The 24,975-nt window shown below is 36.8% G+C and overlaps 1 protein-coding gene across 1 annotated transcript; it reads left to right on the top strand.

The window, feature by feature from the left end:
* The first annotated feature begins 683 nt into the window (after positions 1-683).
* On the top strand, positions 684-12,158 carry tmem86a (transmembrane protein 86A). Its single transcript, XM_084094706.1, has 3 exons — positions 684-844; positions 5,016-5,280; positions 6,353-12,158. Exons 1-3 carry the CDS (start codon positions 824-826, stop codon positions 6,778-6,780), a joined length of 714 nt encoding a protein of 237 aa, XP_083950832.1. The 5' UTR covers positions 684-823; the 3' UTR covers positions 6,781-12,158.
* The last annotated feature ends 12,817 nt before the right edge of the window (positions 12,159-24,975 follow it).

Genomic DNA, 24,975 nt, shown 5'->3' with positions numbered 1-24,975 from the left:
ATACACATTTTACCACGTGCTTTTTCTTGTTTCCTTGTTTTTGTTTGTTTGACAGCCAATGCGATTTTAAATGCAACTAAATTACTAGGCAAATAACACGTAATAATAGATAGATAAATAGATCAAACCAGTCAATAAAAAATAAATAATGGAGGTCAGTAAACAAAAGAAACTTAAAACATACTTTTAATAAAGACTAATTCTATAAATGACCATATACAAGAACGATATTACTCTTTGGCTATAGCACGTGTTTTCTTTTGCAGGCTAAATATTTATTATATAGCCGACTTGCGATACCGATACATCATTTTGCAATTTAAGCTTGTCTTGACTTGTTCAGGAAACATAAACATTGAAGAGTGACGCAATACTGTCGACCACAAGGTGTCGATATGGATCCACGAAACAGTTCAGCGGTCTGTTTACGCAGCTAGACATCGTTTTATTAACATCCTGAATTTTTATAGAACTCACATTATATATCAGAAATAGTGTTTGACAAACAAACACATTAAAGACACGATAAAAGGAAGAAAGGTTACAGTTCAAACACTTGTGATGGCAGGTAAACCCCGCCCACATTCGCTGAGGCTCGAAGTGTAAACACTTTCACGCGTTCTGATTGGACGCGGGTTGTTTTCACGCGCAGGCCCCGCCCAGAGTACAGCTGATTTCTCTCCTCCCACTGATGATGGCCTGTCCCAAACACAAGAGACAAAAACAAATCGCGCATACAAAGGGACGTAAATACTAGCGGGTGCTCTGTTAGCCACGACCGATCAGTTTCATCTTTCCACTGGCAATTCAACCTCAGATAAAGATGGTTTCTCCGGTCACTGTGGTAAGTATGTTACCTCTTTTCTCTATAAAAGATGTTCATTAAAACATCGACATGATCACTTCATAAAGACATGATATCAGTTAAACCGAGATTGGCATTGCATATGCATTCATAAGTGTTTGAAGTGATCATTTTCATTTCGAATTCATGTATTGCTTACCTCTGTAAAACACGTATCTTTATGTCATATAAATATATATATATAAAAAATGCTTATGTATTGACTTGTTTTTGCTGTTAAGGAGAACAATACACATACGCTGACATCGCTGTTTGTTTTATATGTATATTTGTGTCCATGCATCCTTGGGTCTGTTATCTTGGGAATAACAATGAGCACGTGATTATGGCCAGCATGCTCATGTTTACTTTACCTCCACAAACCATGTGCTATATGATCACGAAATGCTCTGGTTTATTTATGCAAAGATTCCATTGATCTATAATTAAATTACCACTGTGCAATCCGCTCTGCAGGGTTTGCATTCTCAGTATTTCCCCATTTTCTTTGCTTTCATCTGCTTTCAAAGGGCTTTATTCAGTAGAAGCACTCGTGACAATCCTTTATTCCTCTTTCATACAGACGCATGCATTCTGACTGGAAGAGAGACAGTTCTTGCAGTTTCTGAAGTGATCTAGTTCCACTGTTTCGGCAAAACCTTTTGTTTCAAATGTCCTGTTTTCAGCATCTCTTTTCACTAATGATTTTTTTATTATTATTTGAATTATATGGTGTATGACCAACTAAATATGTTCTCAGGTTATTTTTCATAAATGTGAAATTGGGGCGAGTTGTCACGTGCTTTAATTGTGCAGGTTTTTTCTTTTAATGTATTGATATCTGAGTTGGCCAATAGTTTGATATTTTATAGGCCTATGTGACTTTTTACATACATTTCATAAATTGTTTTGAGCTTCATAGATGTTTTACAGTTTCATTATTTTGTATGTAATAGGCTGTTGAACAGCAGGTTCTCATTGTGACAACTTATCCCTAGTAGGCTTGGTTTCACAGACAGGGCTTAGATTAAGCCAGGGTTAGGCCTCAGTCAAATTAGGACATTTAAGTAGATTTTTATAAACATGCATTAGAAAAAAAAAAAGCATTACTGGTGTGCATCTTGAGACAAAACAATGGCACTGACATATTTTAAGATATGCCAGAGCAAGTTGCTTTCAATTAAAACAGCTCAAACATGCTGGGACTAGACTTAAGCCTTGTCTGTGAAACCGGTGGGTAGTGTGACAACATGCCCCACTGCTCTGCCTAATAATGAACTGTATGTTATCTATTTTATTTAGCAAACCAAGTTATTTTAAATTAGTCTATTAAATGGTGTGCTTGGATTACATGATTTGGACTTAATTTTTATTTAGGGGACGCATTTCGTACAGTTATTACTAGGACAGTCCCACCAGCACAGTGGTTATAGTGAATGGATCATTCCTTGTGAGGTTCACACGTACAAACTTTCATTTACCAGCCTAGATAAAAAACCACAAAGTTTTAACACATCTATTTGAAAGAACTGCACCACAAGTCTGCATTATAAAGAGCTCCTGCTGTGTGCACCATCTCTTCACATCAACTGGCTTGAAATTAAAAGTCTCTGTATTTCAGTGTGACCTTTCTCAGACTGCGGGGTACACCAGAATCTGATTAAAATGTACGCTGTCTAACAATAGCCTTTTTCCACTTCCCCCACGGGCTAAGGCTCAAACTACAAATTCCAAGACTAAGCCAAGACCAACTGTCATGGACTAAGAAGAGGATTAGGACAAAAACATTCCCCCCCCCCCTTCAGTTAATACAGGTCATTGAAGCAGTTGTGTTAAGTGTAACACATGCTGTTATTACTTTTCTAAAGAACATGACCTACAATTTGTGCACATTTTTATATATAGCATCCATCTGGAAACCACCAACAAACCTCAGCAACCACTTAGCAACACCCTTGTAACTAACATAGAAACCATCTAGCAACATCTCAAAATATCATAGTAAAACAAAACACTATTTTCTTGAGAATAGGAGCAAAATTTTGCTCCAATACCAGTCAAATTTCACAGTTCTCTGTACCATTTTCTAGCCTGACTACGTCAGACTTCCTACTTCCGCTCAATTTCATTTCGCTTCTGTATTCAGTCTGAGACCGCGTCAGAGCTTTCCGTTTTCCTCCGGCCTGAAAACAGCCGGCCAATCAACGAACAGAGGGCGGGCTGAGAGCCGTGACGTAGACGCTGATTGTACCGTGGATGCGTAGATTTACTTCACATAATCTGCAAAAGTCGCACACAGCCATGTTCACTCCGGTATTTCGCTCGATGGTTTTGTTTTCGCATCATACATGTGTTTACAGTGGAAGTTAGATGCGGCTAAGCCAGCGCATAACACGCCATAACCAAACGTTATGTGATTGGCTTACGGGTAACCAATGATTTTAAACTTCAGACAAGCGCCTCCCATTACATTAGTATGTAGCCTTCAAATATTGTTAAGTTAAATAAACATTGCATTAAAAAAATCACATGAAAAGTTAGTAATAAAATGAAAAACAAAGAAACAAATTACAGGTAACAGAACAAGTGGAAGGTCTATTGCACTTTTAGACTCAATGCACGTATCTATTTTGACATCAGATTTTTTTTCACTCTCATCCGTTGTCAAACATATTGAATGCCTTCATTTTAATACGGTCGTCACTCATCCTGCACCTTTGCAGTGTGTACTTTGCAACATGAAAAATAAAACTTTATTCAAATTATGAAATGGGTTATTTACACAGAAAGCGAGCAAAGAGTGCTGCTTTTATAATCAATGGAGCAGTCACACTCAGTCACAGCTCAAGCTCACTGAGTGAAAACTCCTGTTATAATCAAAAATCTGTCTATACTGCACAATAAATCTCTTATTTATATCATCTTTATACTTTGTTGGTTATAACAAAATCTAATGCTGAACAAACTCTGGTGTATTAAGCAGATTCTGACTAACTTAAATGCCTTTGATTGGCTATTGCTCTCACACGAGCAACAAACATGTCTGTGATTGGCTGCAATGCTCAACGCTGCAAAAAACACGTGGTAAATAGAAACCTTTGATGCTCTTCACAGAGCGCATTCACCATTTGAAAGCAGCACCAATCAGCTGGTACCAAATTGACCGGGTACTGCAGAAAGACTGGTACGTTACGTTTCTAAAACTTGGTACCAAAGTACCAGTACTTTTGACAACCCTACTTGAGAATACAGTGCTATGCATAAGTTTAGACACCCATGCTAAAGTTGACTAAAAATAGGAATAAAAAATCATCTTTTGGAAATTGAACTTAATGCCTTAATTAAAAAAATTAGGAAAAATTCCAACCTTTAAGGACACCAATTTTCTTTGTGAATGAATAATGTATCATAAATAAATAAATGTTCTTCCTTAAAATACAGGGTGCATAAGTCTGGACACCCCTATGTTAAATTCCCATAGAGGCAGGCAGATTTTTATTTTTAAAGGCCAGTTACTTCATGGATCCAGGATACTATGCATCCTGATAAAGTTCCCTTGGCCTTTGGAATTAAAATAGCCCCATATCATCACACACCCTTCACCATACCTAGAGACTGGCATGGAGTACTTTCCATAAGATCATCTCTCAATGCAAATCAAACCAGCTATTAGGCTAACTGAAATAAAACCATGCTAATCTCTAGGTATGGTGAAGGGTGTGTGATGATGTGGGGCTATTTTAATTCCAAAGGCCAAGGGAACTTTATCAGGATGCATAGTATCCTGGATCCATGAAGTAACTGGCCTTTAAAAATAAAAATCTGCCTGCCTAAATGTGCTCTAGAAATTAATTAAACTTGAAACTTATAGGGTTTCTTGGGTCGAAAGATGCCCAGTTCTTCCTGCCTTGTTTACAGCAAAACTTTGACATTCTTCTCCTGGGTTTGGTATCCTTCTGAGATTTAACAAACTGTCATAGTTTTTATTCATTATATCTCACATTTCCAAGAAAACACATGGATCACATTTCACTGAAGTGCTCATTGTTAAGTGTTTTTATCACCTCCAATTGTTAAATGTAAAAGGAGCACTGTGTCCGTCTTTCTGACTCGCGTGATGGTGTGTTTCACTTCCCATGAATACAACTTCAGTCTCTCTTTTGTCCTACAGGTCAAGAGCGAGGGTCCAAAGCTTGTTCCGTTCTTCAAAGCCACTTGCGTCTACTTTGTTCTGTGGTTGCCAACCTCGAGTCCCTCCTGGTACAGTGCCCTCATCAAATGCCTGCCCATCTTCTGTCTTTGGGTTTTTCTGCTCGCTCATGGCATCAGCTTTTTAGGTGCCCACTCCAGTGCCAGAAAAATCCTGGCAGGACTTATTTTTTCAGCTTTGGGTGACGCATTTCTCATCTGGCAAGAACAAGGCTACTTTAGTCATGGTGAGTAAATTCATTTGTTTTGCTCTGATTTGATTAGAAAAGGATTAAGAGTTATTTGCTATGTGTGTTGATGAGAAGGACAAGATGTATAATTCTGTTTATCAAAAGCTCTGTATCAATATAACATTGTATTTAACTTTTTTACACTTTCAAATGCTGGTTAAATTAGTTCATGCTAATTATTTGAAAGCAGACTGTGGTTTTATGCAAGTCTCCTCTCTCAAGCAAGAAGTTTTATGTCCCAACCCTGAACTATCATGCCTGATTCAGCGGCTCTTGTACTGAGAAAGTAGCGTAGAGGTTGAATGATGTTTTTTTAGGTCAAGGTTGAGGGTTGGGACAAACCCAAATGATACCCTTGGGAACCACAGAGTTACTCAAGTTTTCCTTTGGAATAAACAACAGGGTCATGGTACCAAGACTAACACGTTTCTTGATATGTCCTGTACAGTTATGTTAAATTCTTTCATTCAGGGGTGTCCAATCCTGCTCCTGGAGACCTTCCTGCAGAGTTTATCTTTAACCCTGAGAAATCACATCTGAACCAGCTATTCAGGGTTTTCAGGATTGCTTGAAAGTAATTGTGTGTTGTTGCTCAACTCTGCAGGAAGGTTGCCCTCCAGGAGCAGGTTTGGAATAGGGATGCACCAATATGAACATTTTGTCCGATACCGATAATTCTTTATATATTTGAAACCCGATAACCAATACACTGGCCGATAAATCTATATCCAAATTTTTATATAATTTTTGAGAGCTTGGTTACAAAAACTAAAGTCTCACCATTAAAATCCATGTCCCAAGGACACAATTATAATGATGTTCTGCACTGACTTGCCCTGCACATGTTGTATGTGGCTGCATTTTCCCTTTTTGAAGTGATTCCAATCATATTTCAAGCACATGAACAGTGCGCATCTGAACAGTGTCTCAGCTGAAAGAAATAATCTATTATGTATGGGCCTATACTGATAGGGTGGCCGATATACTGTGCATCCCTAGTTTGGACACCCCCTGCTTTCATCATGATGCTTTCATTGAATACTCAATTCAGCTGAATTTGCCTTGACAGGACTGCTAATGTTCGCCATCACCCACATTCTCTACTCTTCGGCCTTTGGGATGAAGCCCATCAACTCGAGAGCAGGTCTGGTCATCGGTGTCATCTCAGGCCTCAGCTACACCCTTCTTTACCCCTACCTCTCCGGTCCCTTTACCTACCTGGTGGCCGTTTACATCGCTCTCATCGGCTTCATGGGCTGGAGGGCCATTGCTGGAGTCCAGCTCGCCAATGACCTGTGGACCTGGACGAAGCTGTCGGCCTGCCTCGGAGCCGTCCTCTTCATGGTATCTGACCTCACCATTGCCGTCAACAAGTTCTGCTTCCCCGTGCCCCACTCTCGAGCCATCATCATGGCGACCTACTATGCCGCACAGATGTTGATCGCACTGTCGGCAGTGGAATGTCAAGATGCCGACACATCTTGGAAAAGAGCCTAGGGACCGTACATTAACCATCCTTCCCCTAATGACTCAACATTGGTAGCAGCTGCACAGGTTCAAGTTCCACTTCCTGAAACCTCCGGTCCTCCCACAGTTCCCCTGTCTGAGCATGACGGGGGTATATTGGTTATAGTTGAGGAATCGCCAGTTTAAATCCATGTAAGACCAGACCAATTCTTGCTGGATTCATGTACAAGGTTTGATAGTCTTGGTCTTTAGCCTATTGACAGTCAAGTCTCTCACCATTGTTCCTCAGTCTTACAATACTGCATTTGTCTCCTACATTCCTCTAGTAGTACCACTAATTTAGTGTCAGGAAAGGACAGACAGTTTTCTGGTTACTAGATCCTCAATATACCCTACTTCCTTACCTTAGCATGTTCTCCATTTCAACCACAGTGTCTTCTCAGTGTCTCTGACATGTTGTCCTCTTCAGATAGTCCTTGATGGCTTGTACTGTGAACAAAGCGAGAGTCTTGAGTGACTAGTCTTCATCTGGAACCTACTTTCAGTCCTGCAGAATGGACTAGCAAACAATACAAAGTGGTTCTGTTTTTTCTTAGGGGCTGGTTTCCCCGTTTTACCGTAGATTTCCCAAACATAATCAGAGAGTAGCATGAAAATAATTTCATATTAAAGATCTGTTAGCGTAGTGCTGCTGTGTTGAAAATCAATGCACAATCTTTGCTGTAGTATTGTGAGGTATACCTTAATGTTTATCCTGTGTCACTGACACATTTTAAAGTGTTGATTTCAGTAGTACTCAAACCTCCATGTCTAAATACACATGTGCTGGAGTAGTTGTCTTGGCTCAAATAGGCCATCAAGCCCAAATGACTGCAACCAGCGCTAGCGTTGTCTCTGGATGAGGCTATCCTTAAAATACAGATCGAAACTGTCATAAAAAGGGAAGGGTGACCGTGTCTGTTATCTTTTTCTTAGGTTTCTGCCAAGTCAGCAGCATTGCAACAAGTATAAGTTGTACTGTTAATTCTGTCTGTATAGTATCAGATAATATTTGTAAAGAGGGAGTGATGTCAGATGATACGCATGTATCGAGCTTCCAACCACTTTCATTTGTCTATTGCCAGTAGGAAGCATCTTACTCAAGGGAAAGTCGTGTTCTTCAAATGAGGTATTTTATCTGTAAGCCAGTACTTTTTTTCACTTCTTCTTTTTCTCGTTTGGGGCTGTGCTGCATTAGCTGAATCGCATACTAGGGTGAATCACAACATATTTGTAGTCATATTTCACTACAAATTTAAAAGGTATATATTTTGCATAAAGAAAATGTCTATTTTAGCATCATGAAGGTGTTTTTGCATTATTTTCATGACATTCTCATGACCGTAATGTTAAAAAGAAAATGGCTGCCATTCCTGTAATGCAAATCTAATGATTCTCATTAGATTTTCAGTAATGTAATGAGAATTATTCATTGTTTGTTTTTATGGGACAACAAATACTAAAATCATGCTTTCAAGTTTTTCAAATCACGTTAATGGTAATTAATTCATATAATCAATAGGAGCCTTAACTGAGATAATAAATATCAATATCAATTAATGAAAACTGGTACTAAACTAGGCTTCATTTTATTTATGCAAAATATTCAAATATAAATATTATTTTTTGGGGGGGTGAAATGCGACCTGGACATTTTTCTGACAGGCTTTGTGAGATTCTGCCATTTAATCAAATAGCACATGTACTGTACTAATCATCAGTTGATTCAAACTGATCATTGTTTTATTTGTAAATCTCAAAAAGGATCTTCAGCTTGATCCTTCACTGATGCTAAATGAGGGAACCGTCAGCCATGATGGGAAATGCTGCTTGGTCTGATATGTGCTCAGCTGTTGTACCCTCAGGTGCTAGTGGAAATGCGCTTTGAATGCAAACACAGCGGATCACTCAACAGTGGTCCATTTTAAAGTCATATGGCATCCTCAACCTGGTCGTGTTGCACGGGACGGCAACATCCAGTGTATACTGGTGTGTTCAGCAAACAAAACATTGAACATTTCCAGTGGACAAAAAAAAACCACACATTCTTTGTATGTTAAATTATTCTAAATTAAATTTTAATTCAATGAATAACATTTAGCTTCTCAAGTAAAACAAGCCAAAAAAAGACTTCTTTCACATCACATTAAATATGGCTTCTACACCTCTATATAGCATTAAGCATACTGAGACACACATCGCTCAACCGCTGAGCCCTCGAGAATCAGCTTGGCTATTTTTATACATTTGCTTAATGCCAAGTTTCATATGTTCCCTATGCAGGGGTCACACTGTCAGCAAACCGTTTCAGCTTAGCCGGGGGAAAAAACGTACATGATTTGCAAGGTCGTCAAAACAGAATGTCATTTCAGAGCCATTGTGTCCCACACTAGGAATCAGTAATGTGTTGTGAAGGTCTGCGGCAGAACGACATTTTGAGTGAAGTTATAATTGTTCGTAGGATGGGTTTCATGAAAATAAGAGTTGAAAAGACCCCATTAAGTGTTCCCTTAATCACGTTTTAGAGGCGAACACAGACTTTTCAAGTTAATTCTCATAGTAAATGTCATGTGACCATTTTTGATGGTAGTTTAGAAAGTCAGTATTCCTCTTCTATACTTAGCATTTCTTTTGTTCTTTGTTTGAAACCTGCTGCCACCTCCCAGATGGCTAGAGTTCGACCTCGCCTGGTCGTTTCCTTCTCTATTGTGTGAATGCGAACTCCGCAGAGGAGAACAGGTGCCTTCTGTTTCACTCACTGAAATGCTGTCCTTTGAGAAGTGTGGAGACAGTCACTGGCACGGGGAAGATTTCCTTTCCATCTGGCTTTGCTTTAGCTTGCGACCTTATTCAAATGGCAGTGAGCGCGATCGTTTTACCCCCTCTGTCAGCACTCGGGTGTTTGATGCTTTTGTGACGGGTCGAGGGGGATGAAACAGAACGCTGGCCGTTCATTGGGTTCAGTATTGATGACTGTGTTTAGGTATAGCAGTCCTGTTGTTAAAGATAATGAAGAATAATCCACTTGGTTCAAACCACACCATTGAGGGATGTACTGTAAATCTTTGCACTTTTCCATTGTATAACTTTCCTGATATTATCTTAGGCCTGAAACTTACTCTACGCAAATGCTGGATGCAGTGACTAAAGTCCGATTTTGTGCATAACTGCATTCTGAAACGTGTCAGGTGACCGTTCATAACGTCCGTGTTACATTCTCAGCGTCACCACAAGGGGTGCTATAAACTGCGTTTCTCTACGGTCAGTTTTTTTTGTCAACAGTTTGAAGAGCATCCTATGGAAGCTTGTATAAAAAAATAAAAGATTATTGCAAATTTTTTTTATCTCAATTCTGACTTTTTTTAATCGCAATTGCAAGATTATATCTGGCAATTCTGATTTTATTTCTCGCAATTGCGAGTTTATATCTGGCAATTCTGACTTTATATCTTCCAATTGTGAGATAAGAAGTCGCAATTATCGTTTAAATTGTTTTATTTCGTGGTGGAAACAAGCTTCCATAGCATCTTACTGACCAATTTAGTTAAAATTAGTTAAATAAATAGCATGTTTATAGCTAGATACTTGAATAAACAAAACTATAAAGATAACTGAAACGATAACCATACTAGCATCCCCCCAACGGACGGTAATGTTGTTTATTAGAAGCGCACTGCAGTTGTTGTCTGCCACTTTAAATGCTTGAGATCTTCAAAAGTGGATTCTGATTGGCTGTCAATGTTTTTATCATTCATCAGCTGAAAAAACTCATTCTGAAAGTGATTCCATCGATAACGTTCCTCTGTGTCGTTATCGTTGTGCTGTGGACTTTGCTATTCTCATCGAATGATGATTAAAACGTTATAGTAATTGTCCATGGTGTGAGTGGGCCTTAATAACACATCTGTAGCCTGTTGCGTACAGTATATTTCTGGCCTTACAGTGGTATTCGGTACAGTTTCATACCTTGTGGATGAAGTTCTCAATTATTCAGAATTTTCAATCTTTAAATCAAACTCTGTCCTTTTGCATCATAGTATACGGCACCTTTTAAATGCACTTTTAAAATACGTCCTTTCATTTATTATTGTTGCCGTCTTTTTCACTAATATAAAAGCTTTGTTCCTAAACCTAGTGAGCTACCATGTTGTCTGCTGTCTCAGTTAGACTGAACACCTGTGACTGACAGGAGTCTCGCATTAGCATGTTGCTAAGCTAACGCAATAGCACGTCAGTATGCTCACTTTTATTATTTAACTAGTGTTTGTCAATGTGTTTTCAGTATTGAGTGAAATTTAAGTATTTATAATTAACATTTCTTTCGACTCGTCCTCCATCTTGGATTGATTTTTCACACAGTTTGTTCTGGGATTGCATTCTCTCTGTAAAAGATACTTGCGATGTTGCGTTAGCTAATCTTAGAATGAACACTTCATGATGGGAAGCATCTATGATGCCTTGAAATGCTGTCTAGGTAGGTAGCTCACTAAGTTTGAGTATTCAGACATTAGATTTGAGGGGGAGAAAAAACATTTTATTTCTTATTTATTCTGTTTGTTGTTGTTTTTGCTTTAACACACTTTTTTTCTAACATCTGCCACGAACATTGTGTACAATCACAACTTTACTAAATTTGCTTTATATTATTCTGTATCACCTCTGCCTGTAAGAGTAAATCCAAGCGTAGATGCTGTTACTAACATCAAATATAGTATAATCCTGGTTGATTCCAGCTTATGAGAAAGTCTTATAAGTTACAAGTGTAATAACATTATTATTTTCCCATAGCTGATGGTAACCACTGTCCAGTACTAAAAGCACACACTGCAAGTGTATTCACATGTTGGATTTCACATTTACAGATACAGAAAAGTACAAAGCATCTAAGGTGGACCAATATTGTATAGAGTTTTTGGATCTGAATATATGTAAAAAATATTTTATGACTATGCTGTATGTAAGGCAGTGACAATACTTTGAATTAGTGAAAGCTGTGCAGTTGTAATTACAATCTTTTAAAATTGAAAAATAACTCCTTGAGGAGGTTTTATGGTCTGTCTGTGAACAATATTACTAAATAAGGGAAACGCATATTTATTGGAGTACCTCTCTCTTGCTATATATCTATATATTTTTTACATTTGACCCTTAACATTGTGAAGTTACCATTATGTTGTGAACGAATGCTGTTGTTATTTTTTTTTTCTGAGTAGATGTGAGGTCAATATTTTGCCTTATTGTTACTATCCAGTAGTTTAATTTCTTTCGTTATTGTGTTAAAGGACTGTAGAGCTCCTTTACTATAGTGATACTGCTATGAATGTGATTCAGTCCAAGAAATAAATGCAACTGCAATGCAACTGAAAACATGTTACAAGTGTGTTTGTCTCATTATTGTCAATTGCAGCTTGCAGAAGATGATCAACCCTTAAAGGGACAGTCAGTGTTGGGGGTAATGCATTACAAGTAATGCAAGTTATTGAATTTTACTTTGAATCTAAAAATTAATTCACAACAAAATATCTGAATCACTTTTTCAACCGAGTAACGCTAGCTATAGTTTTTCCAGTTATTGACTGACAACTCTCCTGTCCCCATGTTGAGAGAAATCATGAGAGGCGTTGTGTGTGCTGTGTAAACATGATTCTTATTGTAGATCTAATCTAGACTTGTGAACATGCATTTACTCACCTCACTTGCAAAAAAACAGATTCAGTTTTCCTCAAGATGAATAAAAACAGTGAAATGCAAAATCAAATATTACACAAACCTATTTAATCTCACTTTATTAACCAATGTCTTTGCTGCTGATCTTTAATGATCCAATAAATAAACATTACATTTGTTTTTAATTTAATAAAAAGTGTTGAACTTTCTTCTCCTGCGTCCTATTCTTCTGCAATCCAGAATGGCGGCATAGCTGAAAGGTTTGTTTGAGCTTCGCATTTCCTTCAGCCTGAGGCTTATTCGTTTCGCTTTTGGGCCTTGTTTACACCCGGTGTTAAGATGCGTTTTGGTCGATCTGATCATAAGTAGACGAGGGAGACACAATCCCGTTTACACCTGGTGTTTTAATCCGTCTCTTTTGTCAACTTTTAACCACTTCTGTCCTGATTTCTTCGAGGGGAGGGTCTATGTAGTGTAAATGTATGGGTTTTTTCAGATCTTTCGATCTAATGGACGAAACAAGCTCAATTTACATATGAACACGAAAGGAGACGATGGAAAAACATAAGGAGAACATCAGCTTTCATTTCTGCTGACAAATACAAGACCAGCCGAACACTGTGAGTGTGTGTTAGAAATCAGGAATGGAGAGAGAACATTGTGCTTGGGACATTTTTCATCTTCAAACCAAACTTGGGTCTTCAGCCGACAAAGTTTAAATCCCGTCTGGCTAGTGCGCTTCCCATAATGTTACGCATTAGGTCAGTAGGCGGAGAGAAGACGGTCTTTTGTGGCTGTTCGAACACATTCGACCACATGAGCATTTACACTACGAAAGCAATCCGGTCAAATGCGTATTCGACTACCTCTGGAAGTGGTCGAAAGTGGACAAGCTTAAAACGTTTTAGACCCCATTTACACCTGTACTGTATTTAGCGTCGTCGACTTGTGATCCGATCGACCAAAACGCATCTTTATACCAGGTGTAAACAGGGCCTTTACTAGGGTGACCATATTTTAGTTTTCAGAAAACAGGACGGGGGCGTGGTTTGGGAGGCGTGGTTAAGGGGTGGGGGCGTGGTTAAGGGGTGGGGGCGTGGTTGGGGGGTGAATGCATCAAAAAATACTTGACAAATGCATTCACAACCTTGCAACTATGTTATTGTACTTTAATACATGAAGTAATACATCCTTTCCATTCAATGTTTGGTCCGCAACAATAGAATAGCCTACTATTAAAAAAAGTTTAGCTTTTAACACCTTTTACGTGACACTATTTATTTTCATGGCCATAGCATAGGTTAAAAATCTACTACAATCTACTAGTAAAAAAAACAATTTCAATCCTCCTGATGTTCTCTTGTAGCCTATACTTTCTTTATGTGGGCTTTTACTTCGCTAGCACCTTTATTTGACACTGACACGTACCGTACGTTCCAGCTTTGCAGTTCATGCATTCTGCTTTACACGGATCCCGACCAAAACGAAAAAACAGGAATTTTCTCTGTAAATCATCTGTGAATTTACATTTGGGCTTTTTTTTTTTACGCTGTTAGTTACTTACATTTTATCTTGCACTTAACCATAAACTGAAGCGTCGACCGTCGAGTCCTGGTCGAGTCACGCTGCTAAAATTGAAATTCTGTGTCTGTGAACGTAAAGTCTGCCTACTTTGATTTGATTGGTCATTTCAAATATTCTGACATTGACGAGCAGTGACAGACCAATGAGGCTGAGATGAACACACACACACACACACACACACAGGCCTCTGTATTCTGACGATCTGCTTGCCGCTGTGGATTGAGGAACGCACTGATTATAACGAAACGGGGCGAAGCCGAAGCCGGTTTCATATGTTTTGTGTGCAAAGGCAAGCATGTATTTAAAGTACACGCTTAATGGCCCAATGAAAAATAATGAAAACCAGGACATTTTCATCACTTTATAAAAAACATGTCCTGGGAAAACAGGACGGTTGGTCACCCTAGCCTTTACATTTGCAAAAAAACAGAACAAGCAGGTGAGTATGCAAAAGGAACGTAACTCATTACTTTCTAGAAAAAAGTAACTATGTAATGCGATTTAGTTACTTTTTAGGGAGCAACACAATATTGTAACGCATTTCTGTAATTGTAACACTGGGGACAGCATTTTGGTCCCCAGTGTTACAATTACAGAAATGCGTTACAATATTGCGATTATTGATAGACAATATTCAAACAGCCACAAAAGACCGTCTTCTCTCTGTCTACTGACCTAATGCGTAACCATTATGGGAAGAGCACTAGCCAGACGGGATTTAAACTTTGTCGACTGAAGACCCAAGTTTGGTTTGGAAATCAGGATTTTTTTTTTTTGGTACTATTTAAATCTTGACCATTCCAGTCCCCATCCACTTCCATTTTATGGAAAAGAGCAGCGTGAACATGCTGCTAAACCTCTCTTTTTGTGTTCCACAGATGAAAGAAAATCAGATGAGTTTGAAACCTCATCAGGTTGAATAAAATGAAGACTTTTTGCTAACCATTGTCCTTTTAACTATTGTGTAGATAAGAGACTAGAGGAGGATAGATCGCTTTTCAACTAACATTCACAGATGGGACAGTGCGATGACCAGACAAAGCAGTCAACCGGATATCATAGTGCTCGTACTGAATTACATACACTTTGACTGTTGTGAAACCCAAACTAAGGACTTTGTAATGGTTATACCTAGATAAATATATGTTTAACAACATTCAAACATTATCTTTATAATGTGGACCTTACATTAGTTTGAGTCTGTTTTACATTTCAAACAATTTGACAGGAAAAGACATTGATAGACATTCAAACTAAGACAGGACAGCCTGTCCTCTCCATTATGAAGTCCGACTGGTGTGTCCAGCATGAGATTTGGATTTCCTGTGTGGAAACACTGGTCTAAAGACAAGCATTCGGGAAGTCTTGCCCAGGTCAGATGCAAGTGAGCTGAATTCTGATGATAAGATCCTGTTCTTCGGCCGACGGTTGTGGAATATGAATTTCATCAAGAGCACTGGTGACCAAAAGTTAAGACACCTAGTGGTCATAAAGAGCAGTGCAGCTTACTATTTGACAGCATTTGTGTATTGTTACCTTGTGTAATCATTAAAGTCTTGTTTTCACTTTGTTCTGTTAATTCTTAAACACCTCTATTGCTAACACCCAGTAACGTTGTTGATGTATTACAAAATTGCTTTGTAAATGCATTTCAGAACATCTTGGCAACATTTACCTCAGTGCCTCAGGGTCCTTCTTCATCCAACAAATCACACAAACTGTATTGGCTGCAATTATGGAAAGTATAAGGTGGTGATTTTCTTGTGGCAATAATAATCGTTAAATCATGTGAACAAAACCTTTATTGACAATTAATGATCTATGAGGCTGTTTAACCTTTCTTAAAAATCCCCTGAAGCAAGGAAAATAAATGTCATGTGGTAAAAAGCACATTTTCTGGCGTGACTAAGAGTTCATAAATGTAACCTTGAAGTAGCCTTTAGTTCTCAATGGCAGCTTTAAACTCAATCATTAATAAAAGATCACTCTTGTCTCAGTCATTCTTTCTCAGGGCGTCATTGAGGAGTATTGATCCCAGCTTTCACCTTTTGCTTTCCTTTCCCTATATATTGAGCGTTTCTTTCCCAGAATTCTTTAAAAAAGAGACTCCCGAAGACATTGGTCATCTTTATCTGTAAATATGGACTCTTTTTTCACAGACTATGATGACGTGTTTCCACAATTATCAACATTGCAAATCTAGTAAATTTTTTCATATTATTATTATTTTTTAAATGTAATACAACACTATAATTTATGTTATTACCTTGGCAGTCAATGACAAAAAACGAATAAACGTTGCTGTGTGAGTTTTTCTAATACAACAGCTGAGGGAGTGACGGCAAATTTGACATCTTTCTCTCTTCTGACCAACGTAATCAATCTCTCTATATTTCTTTCCTTTTTTGGAAAGTCGTGAAAACGCTATTGTGTATTTTATTTTACTTTGGTATTGGAGCAAATGTGAATACAAAGATTATATTTGCTGCTATCTTCTGACATTCAGAAAAAGCGTTTTCATAACTTAATAGTGGTTATCAAAACAGTTATATATAATATAGTGTATACATGTATGATTACTAATGTAGGGGAGATCGGATATGGTTGTAGCGCTGGACATAACAGCATCTGTAACTCACTGAATTTTTGAGCAACAGTTCTCAAACTTTTATAAGTACCCACATTTATTTACAACAAACGCCACCAATTCAAACTTCTGTAAGAATGTCTCACCCCTTATAAGTTGGGGTGTGCCTTTGTTACAATCGACCCCACTACCGGGGGAAGAAAACAGGGCAGAAAACACGGGCAAACAGGGAAATCCAGGAAAACAGGGCAGAAAACAAGGGCAAGCAGGGAAATCCAGGAAAACGGCAGAAAACACGGGCAAACAGGGAAATCCAGGAAAACAGGGCAGAAAACACTCTGGTGGAGAGAAAGGGCACTCCAGATGGTGGATGTATCAGTCGTCTTCTCCATTGATCTGACTGACCTGCCCTTCTTTAAAGGGGTGGTATAATGCCCTTTTCACAAGATGTGAAATAAACCTCCGATGTCCCCAGAGTGTGTATGTGAAGTTTTCGCTCAAAATACCCCACAGATATTTTTATATAGCATGTTAAAATTGTCACTTTTTGAGGGTGGGCAAAAAACGCAACGTTTTTGTGCCTGTCCCTTTAAATGCAAATGAGCTGCTGCTCCCGGCACAGAGGGCGGAGCTTCAAGAGCTTGTGTCCTTTTACCTCACACAGACATGCACTGAAATGTATGTTATGTTCAAACCAGAGTCAGACATTAATGGAGAGACTCAAGAAGAAGTGACAACAAGACAACATTTCTGAATGGTTGATGAATTTATGTAGCTGATGTGTAGTTATCTTCTAGTCATTGATTAGCATATTCTGTCTTGATAATCTATAAATCGCATTCAGGGGGCGGGGTTTATGCAAATTCTAGGGTTGGTGATGTCACTAACCCTGGAGGAATGTCATGTAGTCTCTACCAGCCGTTTGTTGTAGTCCTTAAAAATAAATTTCTTTAAAAGCAAATATCTCCCTTTGCTTTGAACTTTGAGCATTGTAACTTTGCAGATGTTGTTTATGCTCAAACAGCAACATTACACACTAACTAAAGTTAGAAAAGTGAAATCATAATCAACCAACCCTTTAAAATCTCATCAGTTCCTTTAAAAAAAAAAAAAAAAATCTGTGTTAGCATAATGGTCTGAAATCAGTAGGTAAAAACTGCAACACATTTTTGCCTTAGAAACTACAATTTAATCTAATGTACGTTAAATGCATCAAATTGATCCAATAAGTTACATTTTATCAGCAAAAAATGTAAGTGCTAAACAAAATATAGTTTGGTGGAAAAAAATGACATTCTAACCACAAAATATATTTTTTTTCTTTATAAAATCTGCATGTGCCTATTGACAATCATTAATTGTTGGTGGGTAAACAATGATGATAGGAAACGATCATTGGTGGACACAACTCTCCCCATTCTACAACAATAACAACAATAATATTCGAATATAATTATTATAACGAGCATGTTGAATTCTAGCAGTCTGAACAATGAGAGCGTTATCAGTGTAAAGGTGTAGAGCACAATTTAGAGATATAATTAGCCGATTTTTTAACACATTCATATTTCTGGTGAGACTTGTCATGTATGACATTTGATGTGTTTACTTTTCTTTTGTATCATATGTAACCTGTGGTGTGGATTGAATGTATCACATCACGAGAACAACAATAAAGTCCTGTTAAGTCTGTCAGAAAGGAGAATATTTAGAATCCAAAATGTCTCACTGCATCCTGCCATAGTGATTTGTAGCCACTGAGTTAACTGTGATCGGTCAGGCGTCTCTCAATGAAGTTGCTCACCATCATCACGCCTCCATTGTCTGTGGTGCTTTCCCTGCCACCACGGCGATGCATTTCCCAGCATCCTCAAGGAGCTCGACTTTACCCTGAGGTGGTTTATGACGATCTGAGCAAACATAAAGTGTTCAGTGACCCAAAAGTCTGTGGTTATGATAAAACCACGGTAGAAATCAAGCCTTAGCGAACACATCCAGACACAGATTCACAGTAACCGAACCAAAGTTGTTAATCTGCCCACAGATGTTCAGCACCAGTGTTGATATATATATATATATATATATATATATACACACTGAAAAAAATTTGGAGTAGGATTTACTTGAAAAAAGCTAGGCAACTTTTTCCACTCAGAAAATGCTAGTAAATTTACAAAGATTTGCCAAGTAAAAACCTAAACATATTTATCAGTAGCTTTAATTAGAAATCTTTACGTTAAATTTACTTGGAATATGGAATTAAGTAAACTTTACTTAACCTAGTTAAGTGAAAGTAACAAAGACAATAATTAATTTTATCTTGGCTAGTTAAAGGTTGATTAATATCGATTTAGTTGAAATTTCCTTTGCATTACATTTGACTCAAACAATAATATTGAATTATACCAATCATTTATAGTATGTGCTTTACTTAGATTATTTAAGTAATTTATACTACAGCATGTCAGATGTTAAACATCATGTGAATGCAAAGACCTCAATACTTGGTAGACAATACACAATGACGGTAACATTTGATGGATCATTTTTGTGTTTGAATGTGTCATTTTGAGCAGAAAATTTACTTGAAATGTCACAAAATGGCAAGTTACTAATCCTGACAACAAAAGCAATGATAAAACAGTGTAAATACAGCTGGAAACCAGTGAAAAATGAACCTCATTAATTATTCAAGGTCCAGTGCATGATGGGAACCCCAGTATCAGAAAAGTTGAGTATTTTTTACTTAATTTTATTGAGTTGATATTTACGCTTTCATTTCTACTCGCTTGAATTAAGTACTGATATGGAATTTACTTAGTTTTTTAATTCTTGCCTGAACTAACTTTTTCATGTAAATTATATTGTTTTTTTTTTCAGTAGTATTTACTTCACCAAAAAAATCATTTTTTACATATATATATGAAAAACATCCCAAGACCATTATCCCACCTTCAACATTGGTCCATATAATTTTGTATACAGTATATAGTGTAGCAAGGTAGTCTTCAGAATTTTTTATAATTTAATAATGAAATTTTAGGGGACCCCCCAAGAGTCCTAAATCATTTCGAACCCTGTTTAAAACACACATTTCACATTCTCTATTTAATTTGTGGATATACAGTGGATAGCCTATACATGCATAACTGCGACAGAGATCTGACATTTTTGTAATTTTTATGCATCCTAAATATAAACAACTAAATAATATTTTCAAATTTGACAGTACTGTATTTTATGCTTGTCTAAGTTCTTATGAATTTATTTCTTTGCATTTTTAATTAGTTGTGTTTCTCACTTATTACACATTGTTTTTAAAGGGTGCTATATCAATACATTATTTTTCGATTATTATTATTACTAAGCAATACATAAAATACAATGTGTGGAGAAGAAAGAATTGTTGCACATGATAGCCTATGACAGTTGGATCTTTCAAAGCTGCATTAACACAGATGACCAGCAGGAGTCAGCGCTGTTTAGATTAAAGACATCTCTGAACAGCTGAACGGGTGACTGGATGTGCATTTCAGCATCTACATTATTCATCATTTAATAGCAGTCTGTTACAAATGCATCAATAGTTAAATAGTGTTCAAAAGTCTGGGGTCGGGAGACTCTTAGAAGAAAAGGTTCCGTCAATTTTTAAGGGGTTCCCATCGTTGGATCATTTTATGGATTTATTTTAAATGAATGAAATCAGTTTTAATTATTTTTTAATTTTAACGATGAATTAAAGAGCTCGCAAATATACGTTATCACTAGAAACATTTAAATAGCCTGTCAATAAATATAGTATTTAACATTTATTAAGTATTAATATAGTATAAATCATTCCTTATATAGAACCTTTTTGACATAAAGGGGTTCTTTAAAATTGAGTCAAGAATGCTAGTATTCTATATAGAACCCCACAGAACATTTTTTTCTAAGAGTGTAAGATTGTTTATATATATTTGAAAGTATCTTGCTTATAAACTGCATTTATCTGATTAAAAATACAGTAAAACAGTAATATTATGAAATATTATTACAACTTACAATAACTGTTCTCTATCAAAAAAAGGTCTTTAGGTCAAATTGAGATTATTTTTTTATTTTTGACATCTGTAGTTTTATGTTTCTCTTCAGGTTTATACAACAGTACTCTAATGGTGGCCAAAAATAGACAGTCTTAATAAAAAGTAAATATTTTCCAGATAATATTTTTATTATTTTTATTTTATTTTTCACTGTATAAAAAGATTTATCCAGTCAACAGATGTGCAGGAAAATACACATCTGTCTATATATTTTAGAAAGAGGATATGGTTTGAAAACCTCTACTTTAGACCAAGCATTTACTCATCACCATAAAACACTTATAGAAAATTACACTTAAATAAATGCTATTCAGAATAATAAATGCTTTATCTCTGTTTTGTGCTTTTGATGAAGTTGTGTTGTTAATATTTGTGTTTAGTGTGCAGTATAGCAATAGATTATTTAGATTGTTTTTAACTCTGTGAATGCAATGCCAAACATCGATTTTGTGTTGTGTAGTAAAAAAGACTTTTTACAGCCAATACATCTTAAAAACTATAATAATTTACTGTAGTAACTAATTATTATGTTTTATTATTATTTTCAGCATTGCATTCAGCTGCACATTTAATTTGTTTATCATTTTTCTGTAAAATCCATCATTTCAGTCAGTGCTGTCAGAACATCTGCCGTGTCTGATCATGCATGTGAAAACCAGCTGAGCAACATTATTAATGGGAAAAGCTGATGGAATATTACATGAGCAGAATATCGAAGAGGCCATATTTCAGAGCTGATATGATAGCTGTGTTAAATATAGCGCTATTCACACTATTTTGTTTGATTTAAGGCATGTAAAAGGGTTTTTAATGAAGCATTATCCAGTCTCCAGTGAGGAAATGTTTAGCACAATGTCCAAGCAGCTTTTTAAAATTGTTTTTATTTTATTGTTTGTTTTTTACAAACACCTTTACTTTGTGGGTGTAACTAATGTAATTTTATAGAATAAACCACAAAGTAAAGGTATGTCGGGTAGAAATAGCTGGCGACAGCTGCATGTTGTTCCCATCAACCTTCAATCATTTGAAAGTTTTCTAAATTCAAAATCTATTAATGAATTTAAAATTGGTTTGAGATATAGCATTTTATGTAATCTTGTTGTTGTAATGTTGTAAGAAGTTGCATTGTATAGTATGTTATTTATTTTGCCATATTTTAGAGCTATAACATTTTACATGAATAGGCTTTGATGCTGATTTGGCATTCAATGGCAGATCACGCTTTTCTCAAATTCACTTTTTTTTTTAGTTTTAGTTTACACAGAGACGATAACAGTAGCCTACCGTTTTCAAAAAACTCGCACTTTGAAACCCGTTTTCAAAAGTTTGTGTTTTCAGGCCGCCATTCGCTGTTGTTGTGTAAATGAATGTCCAAAACGCATAAAAAGCTTTTCTGTTTTCAGTTGAAAATGGTGGTGTATGGTGGATATATATATACAGACTTCTGCATGAGCACAAGAAACTTTTGCATTATTTTTTTTTCGTGCAGTAGTGGCTGGAGCAATCAGACACAAAATTATTCATTATATTTAATGAATAATCCAACAGACGCCTCAAGAACAAGCAATGGTCCAAGAAGGCCCTGCTTGGGATTGAGATGTTTGCTCTTCCACGGATCATTATCAGTTTTTATTCCCCCAGATGACACTAGCCCATCAACTAGTGGACCTCAGAGACATCCCAGCTGGGGGAAGATGGCCACGTGCAACACCATATAGGAAAGACACATAAAGCCAATAAAAATGACTTATTTCCACACTGTAAAAAATGATTTTTTGGTGAAGTAAATACTACTGAAAAAAAACAATGTAATTTACATGAAAAAGTTAGTTCAGGCAAGAATTAAAAAAACTAAGTAAATTCCATATCAGTACTTAATTCAAGCGAGTAGAAATGAAAGCGTAAATATCAACTCAATAAAATTAAGTAAAAATTACTCAACTTTTCTGATACTGGGGTTCCCATCATGCACTGGACCTTGAATAATTAATGAGGTTCATTTTTCACTGGTTTCCAGCTGTATTTACACTGTTTTATCATTGCTTTTGTTGTCAGGATTAGTAACTTGCCATTTTGTGACATTTCAAGTACATTTTCTGCTCAAAATGACACATTCAAACACAAAAATGATCCATCAAATGTTACCGTCATTGTGTATTGTCTACCAAGTATTGAGGTCTTTGCATTCACATGATGCTTAACATCTGACATGATGTAGTATAAATTACTTAGATAATCTAAGTAAAGCACATACTATAAATGATTGGTATAATTCAATATTATTGTTTGAGTGAAAAGTTAAAATTACTTATTTTCTTTGTTACTTTCTCTAGGTTAAGTAAAGTTTACTTAATTCCATATTCCAAGTAAATTTAACAAAGATTTCTAATTAAAGCTACTGATAAATATGTTTAGGTTTTTACTTGGCAAATCTTTGTAAATTTACTAGCATTTTCTGAGTGAAAAAAGTTGCCTAGCTTTTTTCAAGTAAATCCTACTCCAAATTTTTTTCAGTGCATTATTTGCTAGGCAAACCTTATATACATGTGTGCATGCTTATCTCCAGGACATTGTGTATATGATTATTACTTTATGTATAGTGTATTTTTGTATTGTAGACTGTTTTGTGCATGCTTTATGATAGAACCACTAGTTAATGTAACCTCATCTATACCATGCTTCCTATCATCATCATTTCTTCGTTCAACGTGGACGAAACTGATTGCAGCTTCAACACCATCAACTTACTGAACCATCAAGACTTTCTCCTAGACTGCATCTGGACGCTCGATCAACAGCTAAGGCATTATAAGTATCGTATATTTACAGAGGTTTAGTGTAAGCTGGAGACCCCTTGTTAACAAGGTGCTTTGAAATAAGAAACGGATGGTTCTGTTCATATGGTTAAATGACTTTTCCATAACTTCATTCCCCTGCATCTTTAATTCAGTCACTTTCCTTTTTAAAGGACATTATTTAAGAATTATAAGGTATTTAAGTGAATAAATAAAAGTAAAAACTATAAAATAAGCTCTAGGTCTAACTGCAGTTGTGAAGTAATCAATTTAAACTACTTGCAAATAATGTTTTAAAATATGCACATTCACTCTTACTGGTATGTCTGATATATATCGAAAACGTAATGGATTACATGAATTAAATGTAAATTTTAGCATATTTTATATTCAAAACGCTGAAATTTCTTAAAAAGTCGAGTAGCCTAGCTCGCCTCCCTGGATATTACTGTCGATCGTTCAATATTCCTCTCGTAAAACAGTTGTCAAATATTAAATGTTTAGCTGCTACTTTCCACACACTCTTTTAGTGGTAAAACTAAAGTGTTGCACTGAAATTCACACTCGTCTTCTGTGAACGAAGGACCAGCCTTCTTTGATTTGATTGGCTATCTCACTCATTTTGACATTGACGAGCACTGCTAGACTATTGAGACAGAGCAACCTTCAAGTGAAAGAGGAGTTTCCTGCAAACTTTTCCTTTTTTACTAAAGTATATGCAGCAAAGATTGTTGGTTTGCAGCCTTGCCTGATTCAGCTCCTGTCAGGGATGTTTGGCAAGACACATCACAGACTAATTCTCCACCTTGCATTCCAGTGGTAGTTGATTATACGTCAATGTTGAGGACAGCACAGAAGAAACCATCTCAGAAGCCTCAATTTAATGCTGGCTGTAGACGGTTGGCTTTTTCAAGGGTCCAAATTACTATTGTCAAGGACCCACTATATTGGAGCCTGTATTGAGGGAAGAGGTTAAGAGTTTTACAAAAAGGAGCAATCTCAGAGGTGTCCGTCAACGCACAGCAGACTGGGTTTTATTCAACCTATTTCATAGTTCAAAAAAAAAAAAGGTGATCATTGCCCCATTCTCGACCTCAAGCACCTCAACCACTACGTAAAAATTCTTCCATTCAAAATAACTTATACAAACATGGTAATGCAGTCCATAAGTGCAGGAGAATGGTTCACATCCCTGGATTCAATAGATGCCTATTTTCACATTCCAGTTTGTCCAGAGCACAGGACATTGCGAAGGCAAAGCCTTTCACTTCTGGGTTATACCATTCGGCCTGTCTATGGCACTGAGAGTCTTTACTCAGGTGGACTCAGCCGCCTTAGCTGCCCTTTACTTGCTCCCTAAATCTTGCCATAACTGGACGATTGGCTAATTAATGCTCCTTCTGGCTGGGAAGCCATTTGGGAGGCCAGGTCATTAGAACACATAGATACGCTCAAGCTTATGCCTGGC

The sequence above is a fragment of the Abramis brama genome, assembly GCF_963993115.1.
Source record: "Abramis brama genome assembly, chromosome: 20".
Classification (NCBI taxonomy): domain Eukaryota; kingdom Metazoa; phylum Chordata; class Actinopteri; order Cypriniformes; family Leuciscidae; genus Abramis; species Abramis brama.
Note: the sequence above shows the minus strand (reverse complement) of the source record. Positions and strands in the feature narration are given on the sequence as shown.